Source organism: Sesamum indicum, linkage group LG3 (genome assembly GCF_026168435.1).
Source record: "Sesamum indicum cultivar Baizhima isolate 11 linkage group LG3, ASM2616843v1, whole genome shotgun sequence".
Lineage (NCBI taxonomy): Eukaryota > Viridiplantae > Streptophyta > Magnoliopsida > Lamiales > Pedaliaceae > Sesamum > Sesamum indicum.
The window spans coordinates 27,545,976-27,566,559 of record NC_142659.1 but is presented as its reverse complement, the minus strand read 5'-3'; the positions used below and the strand labels follow the sequence as shown (position 1 = coordinate 27,566,559).

The following is a 20,584-nucleotide window of genomic DNA, read 5'->3' as shown; positions in this document are numbered from 1 at the left end:
CAATAATTATTTTACCGTTGTTCCTAATTATATTAGAAAAAGTGAAGATATGAGTAGAAAAAAGGCAATTTTCTTTTTTATTTCTTATTTTTTTCTCGTGTTGCTATTACGTATGCGACTTTGGCTTAATCTTAGATCAATCAAGACGCGATTACAGAATCTTTAGACGTGGGTGCCACTCTCATCTTGCTGTAAGACACCATACCTATCCAGAAGTGGTGATACATTGGAGTGCAGGTGCACCTGAAATTCAGCACAAGGGTCTCTTTCTGATCCAATCAAGATGTGAACCATTACAATTTCCCTCGTGCAAACAACACATTGTTCATTTATCTTCCACTTAAAACTGCAGAACTCGCGAGAAAATAATGGGCTACAGTTGTTGCCCCGGGGCGTTAGAGAGATTTTCTTGACAGATTATGATAACGCTGCTGCTTAGTGGACAAAGAGCAACAAACGCACTACTCAAAGAATTTTATAACTTGGGATAATTAAATTATGGAAATGAAAGAGAACTTACACGACGCATAGTTCAGTAACTAATATATGAACTCCTAGAAGAAACCCAAATTAGCATGTAAAAAACCCAACTTAAAATAGGTATGAGAAAAAAATTGTAATAAAAACCACTGATTGAGACTTGAAGACTCTACGTTTCAGACTTTTGAGCTTCTTCGGGTTTGGGAGCTTCTTTGATGTCATCGGCACCTTCATCCTGCATTAATGTCCATTTACAGTTAAAATTCAGCAGCAGTAAAAAATGATCGCTGTTTCTAGTGTAAAATTGTTGCTGCTGGGAAGTCTAGTTACACATTTCGAAAAAAATATTTAGTTGATAAGGGCGAGATATAGATGGGAAGAAAGCTCCCTTTTAGTTTGATGATTCAAAGAAACATTAGTGTGTCTTGTGAGACATCACAGGAATCAATACCTGCATGTCAGATGTCCATAGAGTGAGGTTGTCACGAAGAAGTTGCATAATCAAGGTACTATCTTTGTAGGACTCCTCTCCCAGGGTATCCAACTCTGCAATTGCTTCATCAAAGGCCTGGGCATCATACAAGTGGAATAGTTAGTCCAGGATAGGAAAATGATGTGAGAAATCTTGGAGTTGCTTCAACTGACAAGTAAAAGGAAAAATGGTATAACTTTAGCTGAATCTGTTCAAATACTCACCTGTTTTGCAAGATTACAAGCACGGTCTGGGGAGTTCAATATTTCATAGTAGAAGACAGAGAAGTTCAGAGCCAATCCAAGTCGGATTGGGTGTGTTGGGGCAAGTTCTGCGTTGGCGATGTCCTGCATTGGCACAAGAGAGATTAATTCTTTAGTAAGCCTGTAGGGTTGAAGATCTAACTACCATATATTTACTAAATGAACTCGATTGAAGAACTAGGATTTTTGGTGTACAACTTTAAAACCATCCCCTATAAGGTAATATACATATATATGTATGCGTGTAGATGAATCATATAAACCAAATGTAATATTATGCATGCAGCACTAGCGTAGTAAAGCAGATAGGATTGCTGTGGTTGGAACCAGATTTTTTCGGATGTAAGAAACATCACCAAGAAAGGGGTGGCAGACGCAAAAACAAGTTTCATTTTTAAACAAGAAAGAATTAATCACTTGAGCATACAATCTAAACTTGTAACTACATCAGTCGTAGAGGCGATCATTGAGACAATGATCCTACTTGATTGTGGAAGTAAGACATCGAACAACCGTATTAGTGCATTGCAACTCACAAACATGATCAAATTTGAGAAAATGCTTCACAAGAACTGGTAGTCTTATTATATAGTTAAACTCAAAGAGATTGGTGAACATGATCCATTTGGTCATTTCTTCGATATATCTTATGCATGCAATTCATACAATCCACACGAGTTGCAACATTATCACTTTGAAATCACTACATCCTCAATCGAAATCCTAACTCCCACCGCACGTTTGGCATTCAAAATTAGAAAGCAGCTACCCACAACATTACTAGATATGATTCTTGGGGTGACTTTGATCTACTTGTACTGGGAGTATAATAGCAATCAAATACAGGAAAATTCATATCTGATCTACACAAAAATATACAAGGGGAAGATTGAAAAAATTTAAAGGTCAAGAGAAAAAGAAGCAAACCTGAGCAGCCTTGTAGGCAGTGAGAGTGCTCTCAGCAGCCTCTTTCCTTTCAGCACCCGTCTTGAACTCGGCCAAGTACCTATGGTAATCCCCCTTCATTTTGAGATAGAAAACCTTGGAATCGCTGGCGGAAGCGGAAGGAATGAGCCTTTTGTCGAGCAGCTGGAGAATGCCATCGCAGATGCCGGAGAGCTCCGTCTCAATCTTAGATCTGTATTCCTTGATAGCGGAGACGTGATCCTCGTTACCTTTCGACTCCTCCTTCTGCTCTATGGAGGAAATAATCCGCCACGACGCCCTCCTGGCGCCGATCACGTTCTTGTAGGCCACGGAGAGCAGATTACGCTCCTCCACCGTCAGCTCCTCCTTCTCTGGCAGCGACGAGGAGACCTTCTCCATGAACTCCACCATTTCCTCGTACCTCTCGGCCTGCTCGGCCAGCTTCGCCATGTACACGTTCTCCTCACGCCCTGCCGCCGCCGCCGCCATTATGAATTTCTCAATGTGGGTTCTCTCAGAAAAAATGAAGGGAATGTGGGAGTGGAGAATGTGGGATGGGAGGAAACTATAAATTAGAATTGGGGTCTGAGAATGAGAGGATGGGAGGAGAATTAGGAGGTTCTAGGCTTGAATTTGGAAGGTATTGCTGGGAATGCGGAGCCTCCAAGAACCAAGACTCTGTCTGTGTGCTGTGGAGTTGCCTTTTCAAGGATCACTTGTGCAATTTTTTGTCTAAATTAGTATTAGATTGACATAAATAAGGAAATTAGGGACTACCTTCGCAATTTTGGAAATATATATATATATACACACACACATCAACTCCGTGACTGTTTTGGTTGGCATAATTATGTATTATAGGATTGTATGTCATTGCATAATCACCTGTCTTTGAGGAATCACAAGTTCTGTTCATAATATTAGAGTCCAATATTAATATCAGCTATGATTTTACCAATTCTAGTTTAGGGAATATACCATTGCATCAATTATTAAAGGTAGAATTAAGAATTTTTATTATCTAAATACGCTCCCACTTTAACCCGTGTCTAGTTTTCTCCTCTTTATAATAATTTAATAATAAAATATAATTTAAAAAACTATTACTTTTATTTTTTTCCTCTTTGTTTAAGTAAATAAATATAATTTATATTATGCACTTACATTACACGTGCTTCAATTGTTAATACACTATATTATTAGGATTAAGGTGTGTAGAATGAACTCCTTTAGTATGTATTGTGTATATGAATTAAATTAACTGCGTACATCTTTCTAAACTTTATAATGTTCATAAATACGTCGGAACGAATCCATGATAACTAAGATATTAACTTATCTAATTTGGAAAAAAAGAATTACACTACGGCATGTGTAACAAAAATTACATTGTGTCCTAATTTACACACGCGCTCAATGTATTACAACAACTAATTATTAATTAGTCAAAGTTCAAAGCCAATTTGGGTAAGGTCTGTAATTTAAAAAAATGTGACATTTTCATGATAATTAATACAAATATCAATTTTAACTGCTTCTAAATTATATAATTTTATATTTTCATATTTAGCGCATAAAAAATTTTTAGAATATTGTTGGTCTAACTTTAGTCGTCAACAACGCAGACATAGTTCAATACCCGCATATGTTACATCGAAAATTTTAGATTTTTGGAATTAATGAAACATGACAATTGGACATCAACAATTCCATGATCCCAGTGATTGGATTTTGTGTCCAAGGCGACCTACATGTACAGATATTTAAAATTTAAAACCTCAAACCACTTTTATTACACGGTATCTTCTTTTCACCAATTGAAAGAACTTGCAAGAGGTTTTAAATGTTGCTCATCTAACAATATCCACATCTTAAATGTTGTCCCAACAATCATTTTACTGAACTCAAGTGATAAAAGAATGTTGAGTAACATGTACATTGATATTTAGTAACATGAACTGACACACAGCAAATTGTAGCAGCGAAGTTCTAGTTGATTTTGTACCCCGGCCCGTAAATTTTATTACATGCCCTCAAGAAAGGTTTTCCAGAATGTGCAACAGAATTTTCAGACGTGTAGTAAAATTAAATACTATTGACCACACAGACCGATCAACAGTAACCTGTATAGTTGTTTAGATCGCCCCAAACCTTTTCCTCGACTTCCTCCCATGATGTTGCCGTCCTTAATTCTGTCCAGAGGCTGAAGATAGCTCCCAGAACGTTTTCATTGTGTAAAATACAGTAACACCTGAGAAGCAGACAATCCAAACAAATGAACGAGGGATGCCTCATGCTGAAAGACTAGTAACTACTTGACATAGATCCATACGAAGATTAAATAAATACTGGAAATTAGATAATGGATCATTCTAGTTCTAAGAAAAATAATACATTGAAAATAGAAGCATGTATGAGTTAAATGGTCTTCTTGAGTAATTATGCATAATAAAATTGATGACTAGAAAAGGTAAAAGGTTTCTACTTACATTGCTCGGTAAGAGAGTTGACTGAATCTACTGTTCTCTACCGACTCTTTCAGTGATTCTTTCCTCAGCAATGGAAGTCTATAACTCTCAAGGAACTGCTTCAGTAGATGAGAATCTCCACGGAAGACATCAAGAAATAGTGGAATTATGTCAAGTATGGGTTCCCCTGAAGAATCAGTATCAATACACGGTCAAGGCAGAAAGCTTATGCTTCATTAGAAGTAATATTTACCCATCAATTATAAGACTTAACTACAGCTTAAGCTAAGTACTTCTATTTCTCTTTTAGGCGGGAGCGGCCCAAATTCCTCTTTTTTTATTCTTCTTCTCTGTTCTTTTAACATTTTCCTTATGCCGTAGGTTATGAGATCAGAATAATGGAAAAGGAGAACGGAATCAACCAGAACTATCGCGGATAAGAGATTAAGCAAGACCTTGAACCTTTATGGTTAAAGTAGCCTTTGCAGAGTATTGCTCAAAGAAGATGATTCATATAATGACTAGCTTAGTCATTATTCTTTTGTCAAAGGATGCATCACCTTTTTGCACTTCTGAAGGTTAGTAATAGATCGTATAAATCCCTTCCTATTCTCTAGGCATAAAAGTAGTAACCAATTATTAGTATGTCAGACAGCATTTTAATCCAAAAGGCAGTGTGGTTCCATCATGATGCATATAAATTATCTCCAAGATTATTGGAATGATTGCAATGGGTCAAACCAGTAATCCAGTGCTCATGCCCTATGACTGGCCATTTCTAAGTTTTTCATATTCAGTAAAAACAAATCCATCCAAATACTTTCTGGCCAAATTTCAAATATATTTTCCTCATGTGTCTGCATTTTTCAAAATTAAATCCATTTCAACTTTTGACTGATACATAGTATGCCATAAACCTTTAAAAACCATTTACCCCCTAAAATGACATGGAATCTGATAAGAAATTCTGAAAATAAAATCTGAAAGGTAATGTAAAGACTCTAAAAACATATAAGACTTAAATTATCTTTCTGGATATGAAAGAAAAAGGCTCAGCAATCCAGTATAGAGTTCAGGAAAAGAACTCACCTATAGACAAATTACTAAAATCAAGGATGTGGCTAGGATACCAAGAATGCTTTTGTCCAGTACTGCTGTTAGATCTTTTCACATATCTGCTGTCTGCCTGACAAGGATCGGAGATACTTTCCTCTGATAAGGACGCCGGGCAGCATGATGCCATGTAAATATTATCGTCCATTACATCAGTATGTATCCAGGTGCAAGATCTGCTAACTTCGGTCTCATTCTGCACACAAGATGAAAAATATGTAGGTGTTATGCATGTGGATTTGTAAATAATTCTAAGAGGATACAGTACAAGGCTGGAGTAGAGGAAAACCACTCCATATGAACTAACAAAGGATCACCTGGAAAATATCAAAAAGTACTGTTAAGTCATGAGGGATGTAGTCATCAACTTTCTCTATCAGTTTGCTAGGAATTGGATCACCCCTGCCAAGATTGAAGGAAAAAGGAAACACTGAGATTCAACAATTACTTAGTCTTTTGCAATTGCATTCAATGACAAAAAACAAGATTCTGCAGCTTCCAAATTGCAGGCAATTTATAAATATATAATGAACTGAAAGTAAAATCTAGAGAAAATTATAGAAGCAAGGCTCAGTCAACAATGATCACCAAGCTGAAGATCATGTACTTTGCCCCAAGATAAGACATTCATTAATTGACCATAAGTTGAATATATATACCACAGAATATGCATCATTATCTGATGAAGTATAACATTTACCCCGATTTACTGCATCTCCAGATAAGAAGAAAAGAAGCTTCTAAATATAGATGAGGCTGGACATACATCATTTTGGTTAAGTCATTGCATCTAGATAATCTGCATTTCTGGCAGGAAAGTTCAATACGCAAAAGACTGTAATCACCGTCTGGGAATGCAACAGAGATTAACATTTTGAATGCATTAACAGATGCTCCTATCCTTTTAATCTCTACAATATCTGTCCCATTTCGTGTTTATTCTACCAGCAACTTGCGGACAAAGTAGTGAACACAAAGTACAGAAAACAAGATGTTACAGAATCTCTTCAATGATATAGAGGACAGAACAACCGAATGAGTCTCCCTAAAGGTCCATGTGAGAAGAAACCAAGTTATTGACCTGAAAATATCTGTTAGAGAACATTATCCAATAGGTGGGAATTTCTGGAGCTGTTCGGTTATCCTATCAACCAGTAGCTATTCAGAATTTAATGTCTTGGTGTTCTTGTTTGGATAGGTCTATGACATCCATATATTAGTCGAAAGAGATCCTTGTTCACAAAGAATTTCCTTAATTCTAAGCTCTTAACAGTTTTCATGCAGAACTAAGTATATGAGTCTATAAATACATTGTCAACTCTCTCAATGATAACCAAAGAAATCTTGTTGCAAGTTAATGGAATACTGAAACTTGTTAACTTTCTAATTAAGATTATTGGAAGGTCCCAGAGATTTGAGGTTTTCTTTTTATCATATAATCTTCTTATTCCTCTTCTTTTTCTTATTTGTACAAAGATCTTCCCGCACCAGAGAAAGAGAGAGGGACAGGAGAGGCAGATTTTACCAGTGACAGTGTCAAGATGATCGAGTATCTGATAACACTGGCATACGGAAGTGAGTGCATACCAAATTAAAGACAAAACAACCATCATAATTTCACGCATATATATAAGGCTTAATTAAAAATTGGAAATATTACATACCATTCAGCCAAACGGCTCAAAATATTCTTCCTTTGCTTGTTTAGGATGCTGATAAATAATTTCCATTCAGCTGGAGGGTGGTCAATCTTATCTCCGATATTTTCAGAACACCTATTACCAAGTGAAGGCTGTATACAATCTTCTTCGACCATTTGTATTCTGTTGTTAGGAGATGAACAGGGCACAGGCAAAAGGTGAAGATTATGCAGCTGCTCCCCCAAAAAAGAAGCCAAATTGAGGGCGTCTTCTAATGAGAGGATATCTCTTCTGCAAATAAAAAAATGTAAAATTACAGCCAAGGATGCATTCAGATTGCTTCAGCCAATAACATCATAAACAATGACCAAATCATATAACTACTTACAGTTCAGCAAATATTTTCCCCCTGCATCGTTTCGTCACAATATATGGCCACATTGAATAACTTTTCCCACAATTTCCTGATTCATGTAATGGCTTTCCGGCTGTTTGATATTCAAACTGTTTTTTGCCCCAGACACCAAATGGATAATCAACTTCTTTATGCTTTATCGATAGGAGATTGCTGCTGGAAATTACCTCTGGTATGCCTCTACCATCCCAAGGTAATACTTTAAATGATCCATTTATAAGAACGAGAATCCCACTTGCCAATACAGAAGGGATGTAGTTCTTCAAAGAGGAGTTCAAATTATGTAGTACATTAAGGAATTCAAGCTGCAAAAAGTACAAGATGTTAATAAGACAAAGAAGAAGGAAAAACAGCACAAGACAAGACAGCTATGTTTCAAACAATGACACAATACCTCAGTGCCTAAACCATAAAGAGAAGCTTCCAACCCTCCTTCAGCAAATATTTTGATCGCATAGTCATCGATGAGATAAACCTGTCATCAAATTATGGGGCGTTCCTGTCAGTTTCTTGTGGTACTCATAACATTCACCACAAAATAGAGAGACGCAAACACGTAATTTTTTTGCCAAACAGTTCTTACATGTGCTGGTAATAAGTTACACATTGACACACAATTAAACATCGCTTGTTGGTAAAATTGCTAACTGTTACTGTAAGTGTCAAATTATTCCAAAACTGAAGTTTTAGTTCTCAGAATGTAGCTCCTGAAAGCTAATTGAAACAATATACAAGACAAGTGGAATGAAAACCTAGCGGTTTTGTCTGCACCACAGCAAAAACTTACAGGATTGCTGCCTGTACCAACAGGAAGCTTCTCATCATGCAGAGGCAAGGGGAACTCATGAAAGGCACAAATTTCTCTCACACGTTCATACCATTTCCCAGAATTGAGTGCGAGACAGGCTCCCTGAGACATGAAGGTGATGATTCAAGCAACAAAAATAAAAAATGCCATAATCTTCTATATGGCTGATCAGATCTCGATCAACCACCATCTAATATTACCAAGGAAACTTTGAAATTTCATTCATTAGAGAAGCTACGAAATACGAACGATAAGGTGTAAGCTATAAACAAATTTGAGGAACTGCAAGCAATGCCCTGTGATCAAGCATATGAAGATCAAAACTAAAAGGACAAATAACTAGTACCATCTTATTTTTGGAAATATCCTTCTGCCGAAAGTATTATGATCATGGCAGCATCTAGGGGTTATTTGAAATATATTTCATTCTCATCATAAGAAATCAACCTCACAAATCCACATACCTCTTCAAGGATTAGAACACAGTCTAGAGTCTACTAGGTTATAACATCCATAAGAATAGCGCATATGTCCAACTAATATGAAGCTTCCAACATCTAGCAATAAAGAAGTGAATGGCAAAAGGTACTACCTTCCATACTAGGTCCCTGAGTCCTGGTCTTCCAACCCAGAGCTTCCATAACCAATCTCGCATTTCTCGCTGTCCAATGCAGTTACTAGGGCTCCACAAGGAAGTATAGTGGTCCCTCTCATTATTCAGAAACATAGATAAGAAGTTGATATCATAAGAATATTCCAGATCACCTAAACCGTCGCCTTGACACATACCATTTGTACCATTCCCACAGTTTCTATCCTCCTGGGACTGGCATACCTTGACCCTCTTTTCTTTCCTTGTGAGTTCCAAGTAGCTCGAACCACTTTCAATGCCCGGGGCATTCTTTTCAACATCCTCAAAGCCAACATCATCAAGAGCGAGCAACCCCGCACGACAGATGCCTTTATGATGGTAACCAGGAGCCATGTCCAAACACACAAATTCAAAGTTCTTGGAGTTAACAAAATTTTGTGTGACAGCAACAGTTGTCTCCAAATTCAACACACAGTGCCACCACCCACTTGGAACATATATTGTCTCTCCAGGAAGTTGCGTGCACTCTATTGGCTTATCTTTGTCAGGAAGAAGGGGATAGAAATCCAGCCACCACTAGTAGAATACATGAATATGAGCAATAGTCAAGAATGCACATAAAGAATAGACAGAAAGGAGAATAAAGAGGACCAAAAGATGCAGATTTTTACACAAGGAATACCTGCAAAGATGTCGGAGTCTCAATATTGACATCACCATCATCTTCATTTACATGTACTGTCACTCCTAAAGGAACTCTTCCTGGAGGATACAATGCCCACCTATTGGAAAGGATGATGTTACATTTGAAACACCAAGTCAATATTTACTTCAAAGTAATATTCAGAGTGACCAATTCAGCAAAGATCTTAAACTAAACTTTAGCGTGCTCACGTCTGAAAAGAAAAACCAATCATTGGCCTTTGTAAAAGCGGTTACCAAATAGGCGGGGAAAAGCTACAGATTGAAGTTCAAGGCTTCATTTGGAGTCCATACAGCTTTAGAATGGATATAATTGTCAAATTGTGCTCCTTCGTCTAAACACAACAGACTTGGAGCTATGTCCCATGGAACAATATACTTTAGCATATTCAGAAACATTGAAGCAATTTCAGCATATATTTTAGACATTGAATAATACTTCAACACATTCAAGATTATTGTTTTTAAGAAATTCAGCAGAACTTTGCCATAATCATACCTATTCAGCAAAACATTCAGCAGATTCAAGATTTTCCTCAGAAAAATTCAGCAATATATGAGCTAGTTCAGCAAAGTTTTGCAATTACCTAACCTATTTCAGCAAAAATTTTAGTAATTTCTTAAATAACAGCAACTTCAACACTACTTTAGATTATCAGCCAAAATTAAGAAATTCTTCCACCACAAGTCAACAATTAAAAACAAACAAGGATAAGGAGAGGGGGGGAAAAAAAGAGCCAGGAAAAAAAAAACAGGAAGAAAGAAGAAATATGGAGGAGAATCAATTGGGAAAAGAAAAGTCAGAAACAAAGAAAGGAAAAAGGGAAACAGCAGAGGCAGCAGAAATAGGAAAGGAAAGACGAGAAAAAGAAGAAGAAAGTAGGTAAGCAGAGGCAGAAAACTCAAGCTTCGGAAAAGAAAAGAAGAGAAAAAGAAAGAAGTAGAAGAACTATAGGACAGAGGACAAGGCATATAGGGAGTAAGATCACTGGTTCCCTACTTCACGACAAAGAGGCGCCCAGCGGTGCACCACGGCACCTCCAAACAAGCATCCCCTCTAGCACCAGGTGAAAGGGCTCACCATCTGCAATGATGGAGCATGGCTAGCGCTATAGAAGAATCTATAGCATGCAGTCATGCACCCGACACTTTAAAACTATGGGATACACTACTCATATTGGCGAAAAGCTAGGAGATATGACAAAGAACCTCTTAGCAGGGAAATGTTTGACATACAGACTGATCAGATAATTCTCTTCTGGGTGTGTTCTATTGCCGTGTATATTAATACTTCTAATGCTGAAAAGTATAATTTAATGGTTAAAGTCAATTCTTGCCATGGAACTTGTACAAAAGAATCAGACAACTACAAACTTATATTTCGTATCCTTTTTTTGCCATTAACATACTTGACACAGAGTTTGTTAAGTTTTACCTTTTACGGCCACAGAGGAGTGTATTCCATGCACTAGTCAGACCTGGATCAACATGCCATGAGGCTCCAGATCTTTCTGGTCCAATTATAAGCCATCTGAAAGGTGGTCGTTGATCGGTATCCAGTACATCAAAATAGTCTTCTTGAAATAAATAGGGCACACTGTAATCCTTCAACAAATCTGGTGCAGCTTCGCCAAACTGCATTGGTAGAATTCCAGAGTTGTGCAATGCAACATAAAATTCAAAACTTCATTCTGATAATTAGTACAACCAGCACACCTTGTCATCAAAAATGTATAGAGGATCTTCATCATGTTGAATTTGCATGTACGAAGAATAATCCTTGAACTTCATATTGATTTTCTTGGAACTCCTCTGGGATATTCTGAACTTAGTATCTGGATACTTCAATAAGAGCTGTTCACTTGTCCATGATTTCCTTGCTGGCCAGTTATCAGCCAATCCATTGATTAAAACCTGTCAGAAAATTAGCAATGACCAAAGCATAAATAAACGATGATGTCGTCATACACATCAATCAACTAAAATCACCAAAGCCAAAGTCAGAAATTCTACAAGTTGGTTAATCTTTATATAGTCCTAGATGAAGACTTAAAGAAATGGTTCCCCAATCCCAAACTTGGCAGGAGGAATGAATCTCATCCCAAAATCCAGCGAGAATCAAGAAGGACCCACAATACTTCAGGAGTATTATGTAACAATGGAAAACAAATACAGCAACTAATACATATCAACAAAAAACAGATGCAGGCAATTTGCAATTGAAGATTATTCGTTCTGAATGGTCTGGAATGTCAAGCATTAATAAAATAAGTAAGTTAGTAGAACAATTAGCATCCTTTTGCTTGCTTATTCATGCCAAATGTTGCTGACATACTGGTTTTTGACCATCATACTCCTTACGAAACTCTTCTAAAGAGAGGTTTTCCCTTCTTTCCACATTTCCATCATCAAAGGAGAATCCATTTAAGGAGGTGTAACACCTATATAACCTCCTATAGAGAAACAGTGAATTGAATCCTGCATCAGTTGATATAAAATTTCAGTCAGATCAAGTAGGAAATATTCCTTGAAGAACTGTCAAAAATCAAAAAGTTAATTGAGAAATAAACTACCGTCAAACTGCAGAGGTCGTCTGGAGGCTTCATTATATGCCTGCGGCAAATCTAGTCTGAGACCAAAGTAAAACATGGAACAAGATGAAAACAGTCAGACTTCTTCAAAAATTCAATCAATAAATGCAAAAGAAAAGTATTATTAGAAAGAAGAAGTCAACAAATCATACTGATGCAAGGTTGTCTTCTTCCATGTGCCTTTGTACTCGAGCTGACGATTTACAATGCTAAGGCATAGACTCATCCAAAGAGGCTCCTCATTGCATAATATATACATCACACTACATGGAACAACAACTAAATTAATTTAAATGTACATTGACATGGCAGTATGAAAATGAACATGACCTGGACCACCAGATGTTTACCAAAATGCTAAAAGGCAAAAAGCATAATGCTCTGTCAAAATTAAAGCAGCTATAGACAATGTGCATTGACACCCATAATAAGAGTTAGAAAATCTTCCAAATAGAAATTACACTGTATTGATCTGGAGTATGCCCAAACAGTGTGGAACAAGAACAAACTTCACATGCAGGTTGCAACTTGCAAATAAGAGTTGTTCCTCGTACACCATTAGAGCAATGACACATTATGTCGGCAACTTCCTTCCCAACTTATGCCATACAAGATTTAAACATTATTGTGGAAGTTAATAGGTTTTCAATTCGACTTGTAACTCTTATTCCAAAAAGATATGACTCAGTTGTGTCCTCCTCAGAAGCTAATACTCTACAAATACAAAAATGCATGAGCTCTTTAATTTGCATTAATTGCTTAATATACCCATCAGAACTTCACAACTTGTACTTTCAGGTTGAGGGATTGAAAAATTCGGTGAATTATTATTTAGGTTCACACAAGAACTCACGCAACAAAGGCTACAAAATCCTATTTAAAAGCAGGTCTTCCCAGCTGCATCAACCTCAGACCAACTTTTCTTTTTCTGAGACGCGTTTACAAATATAATCTATGGAATCGGCAGAAACGGTATCTATCCGCTACATACAGTGATCAAATTAAATGTGAAAACGAGGAACCAAAAGTAATCAAGTGAATTCAGTATTGCATGGACCAAAAGCTGGGGGAGCTAATACTATTACTCAGGCCACACATAACCAATTCGACAATTTCCATAGCAACCAAACACTGGAAATGGTTTAATTAAAAGCCCAACTACGCAGCAAATTATGATGGACTAATAATTTAGACCTGCTGACGCAAGAGAGACGAGCGACATCGCGAGGCGCGAGAGTCGTCAAAATGTTACACAAAATTTCATCGGGAAGAACGCGGAGGTCACCGAGAGCGTCGGCGCGGCGATCTTTGATGAAAGCAGCCGACGTCTCCGATTGCAGTTGACCATTGCTATTACACACACCGGAATGCATTGAAAAACCAAGGCGATTGGCGATTGAACAAAATAAAATTCAGGTGGAGTGCTTGCGTAGTATTGATGCTATGCCGGAGTTGCTCAATTTAACTTTGCTCCTTTTCCCCTTTCAATTTCACGCGGGGTGGGGGGTAATTCCGTCTTTGCGTTACGTTCCTTATACGCGGCGACCACGCGTAGACAGACGGATCATGCCACCTATGAATCTATTAGGAAAATTGATCAACCAATGTCTGAGTTAAAAAGGTTGATATTCCCTAATTAAAAATAATTTAATAAGACCATAATAATAATAATTAAGCAAATCCTTAAGTTTATATCAAATAAATTGAAATGAGACTCTATGTCATGCTAGAGAGCTATGGTTTATTTTTTTTTAATATTTATTTGTCAAAATGATATTTGGCTTAAAAAGTTAATGTTAATATTGCAGCATATATATAATCAGATTACATATTTGATTCGTGTCAGAAATTTAGATCACCTGCTAAGTAATTCGGATCGAGTGTTTTGGAACCTAAGTATACATGGCACACTCACATGTTTGTACATAACTAATTTAAATTTTTTAAAAAATATTATTATCAAAAAATATATTAATTAGATTAATAAAATATTAAAAGGTACAAAGTATGAGAAAATAATTAAAAAAATAAGAGAAGAAAAGGAGACGTGGAAGTTGAGAAAAAAGAAAGGGAAAGTTAAGAAGAGAATAAAGAAAATTAATTAAATATTAAAAAATATCAAAATTAAGTGAGACACCAAAAGGGTGTACAAATTCCTTGGTTGCCGTATTATGTGATCATTGTAAATTTGAAATTTACATATTTAAAGTACGCATTTACCTATAATTATATTTTATTCCGCTAAAAAGAATATTTCATGAAATTAAATTATAACAGGACAACATCAAACTCATCGAAAGTTTGGATCATTAATAACTTTGGCCATATATTTTTTTCAACCAGGTTGGAGAATTACTCAAATTTTCACCCATATATAAATAGGAGATAAAGAACGATAATTCCGGTTCACAAACCAAAAATTCGTCCAAGGGAATGGCTACAAAGGGTCTTCCTTCCATTACTTCAACTATAAAAGCGACAAAAAGAACAATTAAAACATCAAACAAATTAACCAAACCTTGTGAAAGGTGATCATACGTGGTCCATAAGGTAATTTATCGTCATCTCAAATTGCTGAATTTTCTTCCTTTCTATTTTTCGAAATCATTATTTTTTTTTCTTTACTATTTAATTGTCCGCTTCTCGTTCTTTGATTTGATGTATATTCTTCGATCATGCTCGTGTTATTTACAAAACAATAATGCGGGAACGGCTTTTTAGTATATTATATGAATTTGTTGAATTAATCTTTAATATTGCGCGATGAAAATCTATAATTATTATTGTTTGTTGTTGTTAATATTTGTAAGCTTAATTTAGAAATATTTGAATGGTTTATTCATGTAAAAGAATGGAGAAACACATTCAGACCATGGCTGATCACTGGATAAAGCTACTGGTTCTTTCTCTTGTGATGATCACTCAAGTAGTCCATGGATCCAAGAATATTACCATCACAATTCTTGAGAGTGCAGTGTCTAAAGGAGCAGGTGTGTTCCACTTCCAATTATTCTTTGAAAATAAGTGCTTATGTTCATAATGATAGATGTACGATAAATTACAACAAGCTCTCTGATTTTGATGATCGTCTAGTAACTAAATCAATTCAGTAGTCTTTATTTATGTTTTTTTTATTCATTTATTTATGGTGAACTAACCAAAATGTCTTTGTAAACTATGAATTATAATTTTATTTATTTTCAAAAAAAAAGAATCTAAACTTTTCTTGAGGACTAAGTGGTCAATCTTTTTTATAATTTCTAAAAAAATTTCGCCCACCTCATCTGGTTTTTCTTTACAATTCTTTTTTTTTTTTTTCTGAAAAGCGAAAAAATACAATAAGAGTAAAATTGATAATTCCAAACCTCTATATAATAATTACATAATTTCATCAAACATCAAAGAAATAGTGCTAATTTTTCAAACAACATAGTAATTATGTCAAAATTAAAGAAAGCTCGTTGTAATTTAACCTTATGCATATACTTTCTATAACATGTTAATTATTAAGATCTCTCTCTTTTGTTACAGTTTGTCTGGATGGGAGTCCACCAGCTTACTTCTATGATAAGGGGTATGGAGAAGGAGCCGACAACTGGCTAGTTTATTTAGAGGTCAGTTCTCTCTTTCTGCACATTTTTTTATTCAAATCAGATTTGATAGAATTGAACTTATTAATAGCAAGTTTAATTGTACTTATCATGTGAGGAAAATTATTATCCAAACTAGGTTCGGCCAGACCAAATTAATTAAGGAGGTACATATGCCATGTAATTGATCATTTTTCTTAAACTGTACACCAATCATATATTATAATTGCCATGTAACTGATTTAGATTTGGCCATAACCAATGTGAATTAGAATCCCATCATGTAATTGATTATTATAAATTGTACGCTAATTATACGATAAATATATTGTATTTGAGATACCGACGAGGAGCTAATTTTTGAATGTTAGGGTGGCGGATGGTGTGCCAACACTGATTTTTGCCACGAGTGGATAAGCACCAAATCCACCTTTAGAAGGGAGAAACAAATGCAGTTCAGACACATACTTGCCCCCGAGCAAAATATTAATCCAGGTATATTATTATCAAATATAGGAGTAAATACAATTTATTTCCTGTGTTAATTAATAGAAAAATATAAAATATAAAAAAACAAAGTGTAGTTTATCTCCTATGATTTAAAAAATAATGCAGTTTACCTCCCTCTGAAATGGAGTAAATTGCATCATTTTTAGTGTCAGAGAGGGGTAAATTGCTTTTTATTTTTTTACAGGGACTTTTTTACAATTTTTCATTAATATACGGGGTAAATTGTATTTAACTCATCGAATATATATACATATGCGCAAATAGTTTAATCACTGTACCATTTAGTGTTAATTACTTATTATGGTCCATCTACATAAATTACTAATTGATGCCAATATGTTTTATAAATAATTCAATTAGTAATGCCCTATTAACATGTGTATTTTTATATCTGGGACGTCGATCGAACGATCTCACAAATATTTTTTATGTAATTCGATAATAATAGTGGTTCTTTTTTATTTGTAGATTTTTATAATTGGAATAGAGTTTTCGTTGCATACTGCGATGGCTCATCATTTATGGGAGACGTTGAAGAGGCCGCACCCGTAAGTTTTATAATTAAAAAGTTATACAATTTATCATTATACAGAAATTTTATTAAAATTTTATCATTTTTATCTTATGGGTTATTTTTATCCTACATTAGGTAATTAATATGAAAATATTAATTAATTTGGGTACATATTATTTTTCAGGGCAGCAATCTGTGTCGTAGAGGCGCCAGGATTTTTGATGCTGTGATGGAAGATTTGGTAGCTAAGGGAATGAAAAATGCAAAAAATGTATACCTAAATTTTCATGATTACTTGGTAATTAAGGTAATAATTGATGAGTGCTGATAATATTAGAAATGAACAGGCTATACTGGCCGGTGGCTCAGCCGGTGGAATGGCGACCATATATCACTGTGATGGCTTCCGAGCACTCATTCCCGGTGCTACTAGATATAAGTGCATTGCTGATTCTGGCCTCTTCACTCCTGCGTAAGACTCCGAAGCATAAATATCAGCGTAAATTACATTTCGTCATTCGAATTATATTCGCTTTTATAATTCGTTATCTGATTTTTTATTTGTGTCAACTTACCATCTCAACATTGTGAAAATGGCACTTTGTCATATATGACCCTTTTTTATTGATTTTTTTTCTACCAGAAAAAACATCACATGCAATGCGCATACATGCGATATTTAAAGTTAATGTAATGTGATGTTTTTCCAGCAGAAAAATCGATAGGAGAATAATCAAATATGACAACATGTAAATTTGACAAAGTTGAGATGATAAGTTGATAAAAAAAAAAAAGATGATAAAGTGTAGAAACGAACATAATTCAAATGACAAAATGTAATTCATCCTAAATATTGAGCTCAAATTTGATGCAAAAGCTAAATATTTGTTGATATACATATTTGTTTGCAGAGATAAAAAAGAGCTCATCGGGTACGAGAAAAGAGTTCATCGTTTTGACAAATTGATTGCCTTTCATGTATGCTTCTCTATCTCTCTACAAAAAAAAAAACCCTAGCCAAAGATTTTTGTTTGAAGAATTTCGAAATTTAGGGTTGTTAGTGTATAATAAGAAATATATATGTTCTGGGCAGGCTATCTTTTCGATCATTATAGTAGATTGAAAATTCAGATAATTATAGAGTTGTTCAAGATTTATCAGCTTTCGACCAATTTTTTAAATTCAAATATGTCAATCAGAATGAAGTTAGAGGCTTTAATTCAACTTTCTCGTATTTATGGGACACAAAGTTGCTAACTCTTTATTATTTGATATCTACAACGCAGGGAACTGACAAGTTTTTACCTAAATCATGCACGTCCAAAATGAGCGTAAATTTGGTGAGAATCTAACAAATCATATATGATCCTTTTTTTTTTGAAACGGTGTAAATTGAATATTAATAAACTTTTTGCATGCAATTCTCAGTGTCATTTTCCAGAAAATGTGGTTAGAGATATTCAGACACCACTCTTCATCATCGAGTCGTCTTATGATTCTTTCCAGGTGAAGTCATTATTCTGCCGTAATAAAGATTCATATTGAAGGAAAGAAAGAAAAATGGAACTATATCCGTATTATATATTAAGCGTGAGGAGTCAGAGTAACCGTTTTTGGCTGACAAATTATATATTGACTAAATTACCCTTGAGCACACTTATTCTTCCACAAAACATGAACATTAAATTATTAATATTTATATAGTTAAAAAATTTCACTTTTGATTGCATCATATTGGTTTTGATTTTGTTTCAGATATATACTGGCTTGGACCCCGGCCTTCCCTACAATGAGACCACCTGGTCCGACTGCGCCAACGACTTGAACTTTTGCACGTGTCCTCAATTGCAAAGCATGAAAGGTACTCAATTTTCATATTAATATGTAGAGTAAATTACGTCCAGATCAAAGATTAGGTCTATTTACATAAATATTTAATACTATTTATAAAAAAATTATAAATATTTTTCTAACGGGTTATTACTATAATGCGTTTTAAAGGGTGTTAATTTGTTTAAATTTATATCACTAAATATAGGGTGCACTTGTAATTACAACTACAACCTTAAGTGGTGCACTTGCATAAAGGAATAATTATATTTACACCCCTAAGATGTGGTCTGTTTGCACAAATTGTCCCTGCCTTTTGGATGATTCCACATACGTCCACAAGAAGCGTCAACATCATTTGCACAAACCATTCTTAATTTTTTAAAAATCACACATACATCCCCAAAAACGTTAGCACATTACACAAACTACTCCTGTTTTTGAATGTAGGTTGATTTTTGTATTTATCCAAAAGACATGAGGTGTAAATTTAATATGCTCTTTTGTATTTATGTAATTAAATCTAATTTTAACGAACAATAATATAAATTAAGCTAATTTATCTTGAATATAAATTGCCAAAAAGATTCATTACTAACAATTTATGTTTGATTTCAGATTTTCGAGCTGAATTTCTAAAGACATTGCAAGCAATTGCTAAATCATCATCAATAGGGATGTTTGTCCACTCTTGCCACATTCATGGCCACTTCCTCAATTTTCATGGCTGGGATCCTTCACCTCTATTGCAAAATAAAGTAAGAAATACTTCTATAATATCCTACCTTTATCTCACTGCAACATCTTCAAAGATAACACCAGTCACGAAATATCAAATGATAATTTTAATATTATCATTAGATATATATGTTAAATGTCGATAAAAATGACCTTGTCACAATATAATTATTAATAATGAAAATTACGCGTAAAATTATTGTTATAGACAATGAGTCATGCATATAGTTATGAAAGACAATTGCTGTGAGGATTACATCTATTCTAGTATGTTGTTGATATACGTGTGTCGTTAATTGTCTATAATTATAACAGCTTTATGCATAATTGTTTATTGTATGAAAAAGTGATTATTTTAACGTCAGTTCCTACTTTATTTATTGTAATATCAAACTTGCAGACAATTGCGAAGGTTATCGGAGATTGGTACTTTGATCGATGTTTTTTCCAAGTGATAGATACTGAGGATGTCGGCCCAAAGAACTGTTGGAAACAAGTATATCAGAAAAATTGAAAATCTGAAAACAAAATGTATGGAATATTTTTCCATGGATAAGCGAAAAAACAATCACAAGTGGAAAAAAAAAATCAGTAATATAACCTTTCACAATGTTTGTATTTCGAACGAGTTTATTATGTAAATTCGTTCGTTCTATAACTAGAATTGATCTATTTTCATATAAATCAAGCAACATTCGTACCTTTTTTTTTTTTTAACTATTCGTTTGCAGAGCGATTTAATATTTAGAACTGACTGCATATTCAAAAAATGAAATATTTTTCATTTACTTTGTTATGAATCTAAGATCACGTAAATTAGTTGAGGCAAGGTCATGTATCATCTTTAACTTACCATTTACATCTGTCGTGAATCGAATATAATGTTATACTTTAATAAAAAAATAAATGTATTTTATTTCTTATTATAGTT

At 34.8% G+C, this 20,584-nt stretch overlaps 3 protein-coding genes across 3 annotated transcripts; 1 reads left to right on the top strand and 2 right to left on the bottom strand.

Moving 5' to 3' along the window:
- Positions 1-473: 473 nt before the first annotated feature.
- LOC105158972 (14-3-3-like protein C) lies at positions 474-2,839 on the bottom strand. Its single transcript, XM_011075901.3, has 4 exons — positions 2,143-2,839; positions 1,177-1,299; positions 932-1,048; positions 474-715 (listed from the first exon to the last, which is right to left on the bottom strand). The coding sequence occupies exons 1-4, from the start codon at positions 2,629-2,631 to the stop codon at positions 650-652; spliced, it is 795 nt and encodes a 264-aa protein (XP_011074203.1). The 5' UTR covers positions 2,632-2,839; the 3' UTR covers positions 474-649.
- Positions 2,840-4,018: 1,179 nt separating this feature from the next.
- On the bottom strand, positions 4,019-13,935 carry LOC105158971 (putative glycosyltransferase). The gene is made up of 16 exons (XM_011075899.3): positions 13,666-13,935; positions 12,624-12,734; positions 12,454-12,509; positions 12,216-12,358; positions 11,597-11,794; positions 11,316-11,515; positions 9,861-9,960; positions 9,179-9,754; positions 8,566-8,688; positions 8,173-8,253; positions 7,752-8,083; positions 7,388-7,654; positions 6,041-6,125; positions 5,700-5,919; positions 4,632-4,797; positions 4,019-4,393 (listed from the first exon to the last, which is right to left on the bottom strand). The coding sequence occupies exons 1-16, from the start codon at positions 13,842-13,844 to the stop codon at positions 4,255-4,257; spliced, it is 2,976 nt and encodes a 991-aa protein (XP_011074201.1). The 5' UTR covers positions 13,845-13,935; the 3' UTR covers positions 4,019-4,254.
- A 1,025-nt stretch (positions 13,936-14,960) lies between these two features.
- On the top strand, positions 14,961-20,358 carry LOC105158970 (pectin acetylesterase 11). Its single transcript, XM_011075898.3, has 13 exons — positions 14,961-15,021; positions 15,322-15,461; positions 16,003-16,085; positions 16,433-16,556; positions 17,040-17,119; positions 17,270-17,356; positions 17,433-17,557; positions 17,997-18,063; positions 18,372-18,425; positions 18,514-18,591; positions 18,841-18,946; positions 19,534-19,673; positions 20,054-20,358. The coding sequence occupies exons 2-13, from the start codon at positions 15,323-15,325 to the stop codon at positions 20,165-20,167; spliced, it is 1,197 nt and encodes a 398-aa protein (XP_011074200.1). The 5' UTR covers positions 14,961-15,021; position 15,322; the 3' UTR covers positions 20,168-20,358.
- The last annotated feature ends 226 nt before the right edge of the window (positions 20,359-20,584 follow it).

What these genes read in the sequence shown, in the direction of transcription:
- LOC105158971 (XM_011075899.3), bottom strand. Translation starts at nt 13,844, where the DNA reads ATGCATTCCGGTGTGTGTAATAGCAATGGTCAACTGCAATCGGAGACG. An exon ending in AGTATGATGGTCAAAAACCA is followed by an intron (nt 11,795 to 12,215) that starts GTATGTCAGCAA and finishes ATTTTCTGACAG; the next exon opens with GTTTTAATCAATGGATTGGC. An exon ending in CAACTCTCTTACCGAGCAAT is followed by an intron (nt 4,394 to 4,631) that starts GTAAGTAGAAAC and finishes TCTGCTTCTCAG; the next exon opens with GTGTTACTGTATTTTACACA.
- LOC105158970 (XM_011075898.3), top strand. Translation starts at nt 15,323, where the DNA reads ATGGAGAAACACATTCAGACCATGGCTGATCACTGGATAAAGCTACTG. An exon ending in CGAGCAAAATATTAATCCAG is followed by an intron (nt 16,557 to 17,039) that starts GTATATTATTAT and finishes TTTTATTTGTAG; the next exon opens with ATTTTTATAATTGGAATAGA. An exon ending in CACCTCTATTGCAAAATAAA is followed by an intron (nt 19,674 to 20,053) that starts GTAAGAAATACT and finishes TCAAACTTGCAG; the next exon opens with ACAATTGCGAAGGTTATCGG.
- LOC105158972 (XM_011075901.3), bottom strand. Translation starts at nt 2,631, where the DNA reads ATGGCGGCGGCGGCGGCAGGGCGTGAGGAGAACGTGTACATGGCGAAG. An exon ending in CTTGTAATCTTGCAAAACAG is followed by an intron (nt 1,049 to 1,176) that starts GTGAGTATTTGA and finishes TATGATGCCCAG; the next exon opens with GCCTTTGATGAAGCAATTGC. An exon ending in TATGGACATCTGACATGCAG is followed by an intron (nt 716 to 931) that starts GTATTGATTCCT and finishes ACATTAATGCAG; the next exon opens with GATGAAGGTGCCGATGACAT.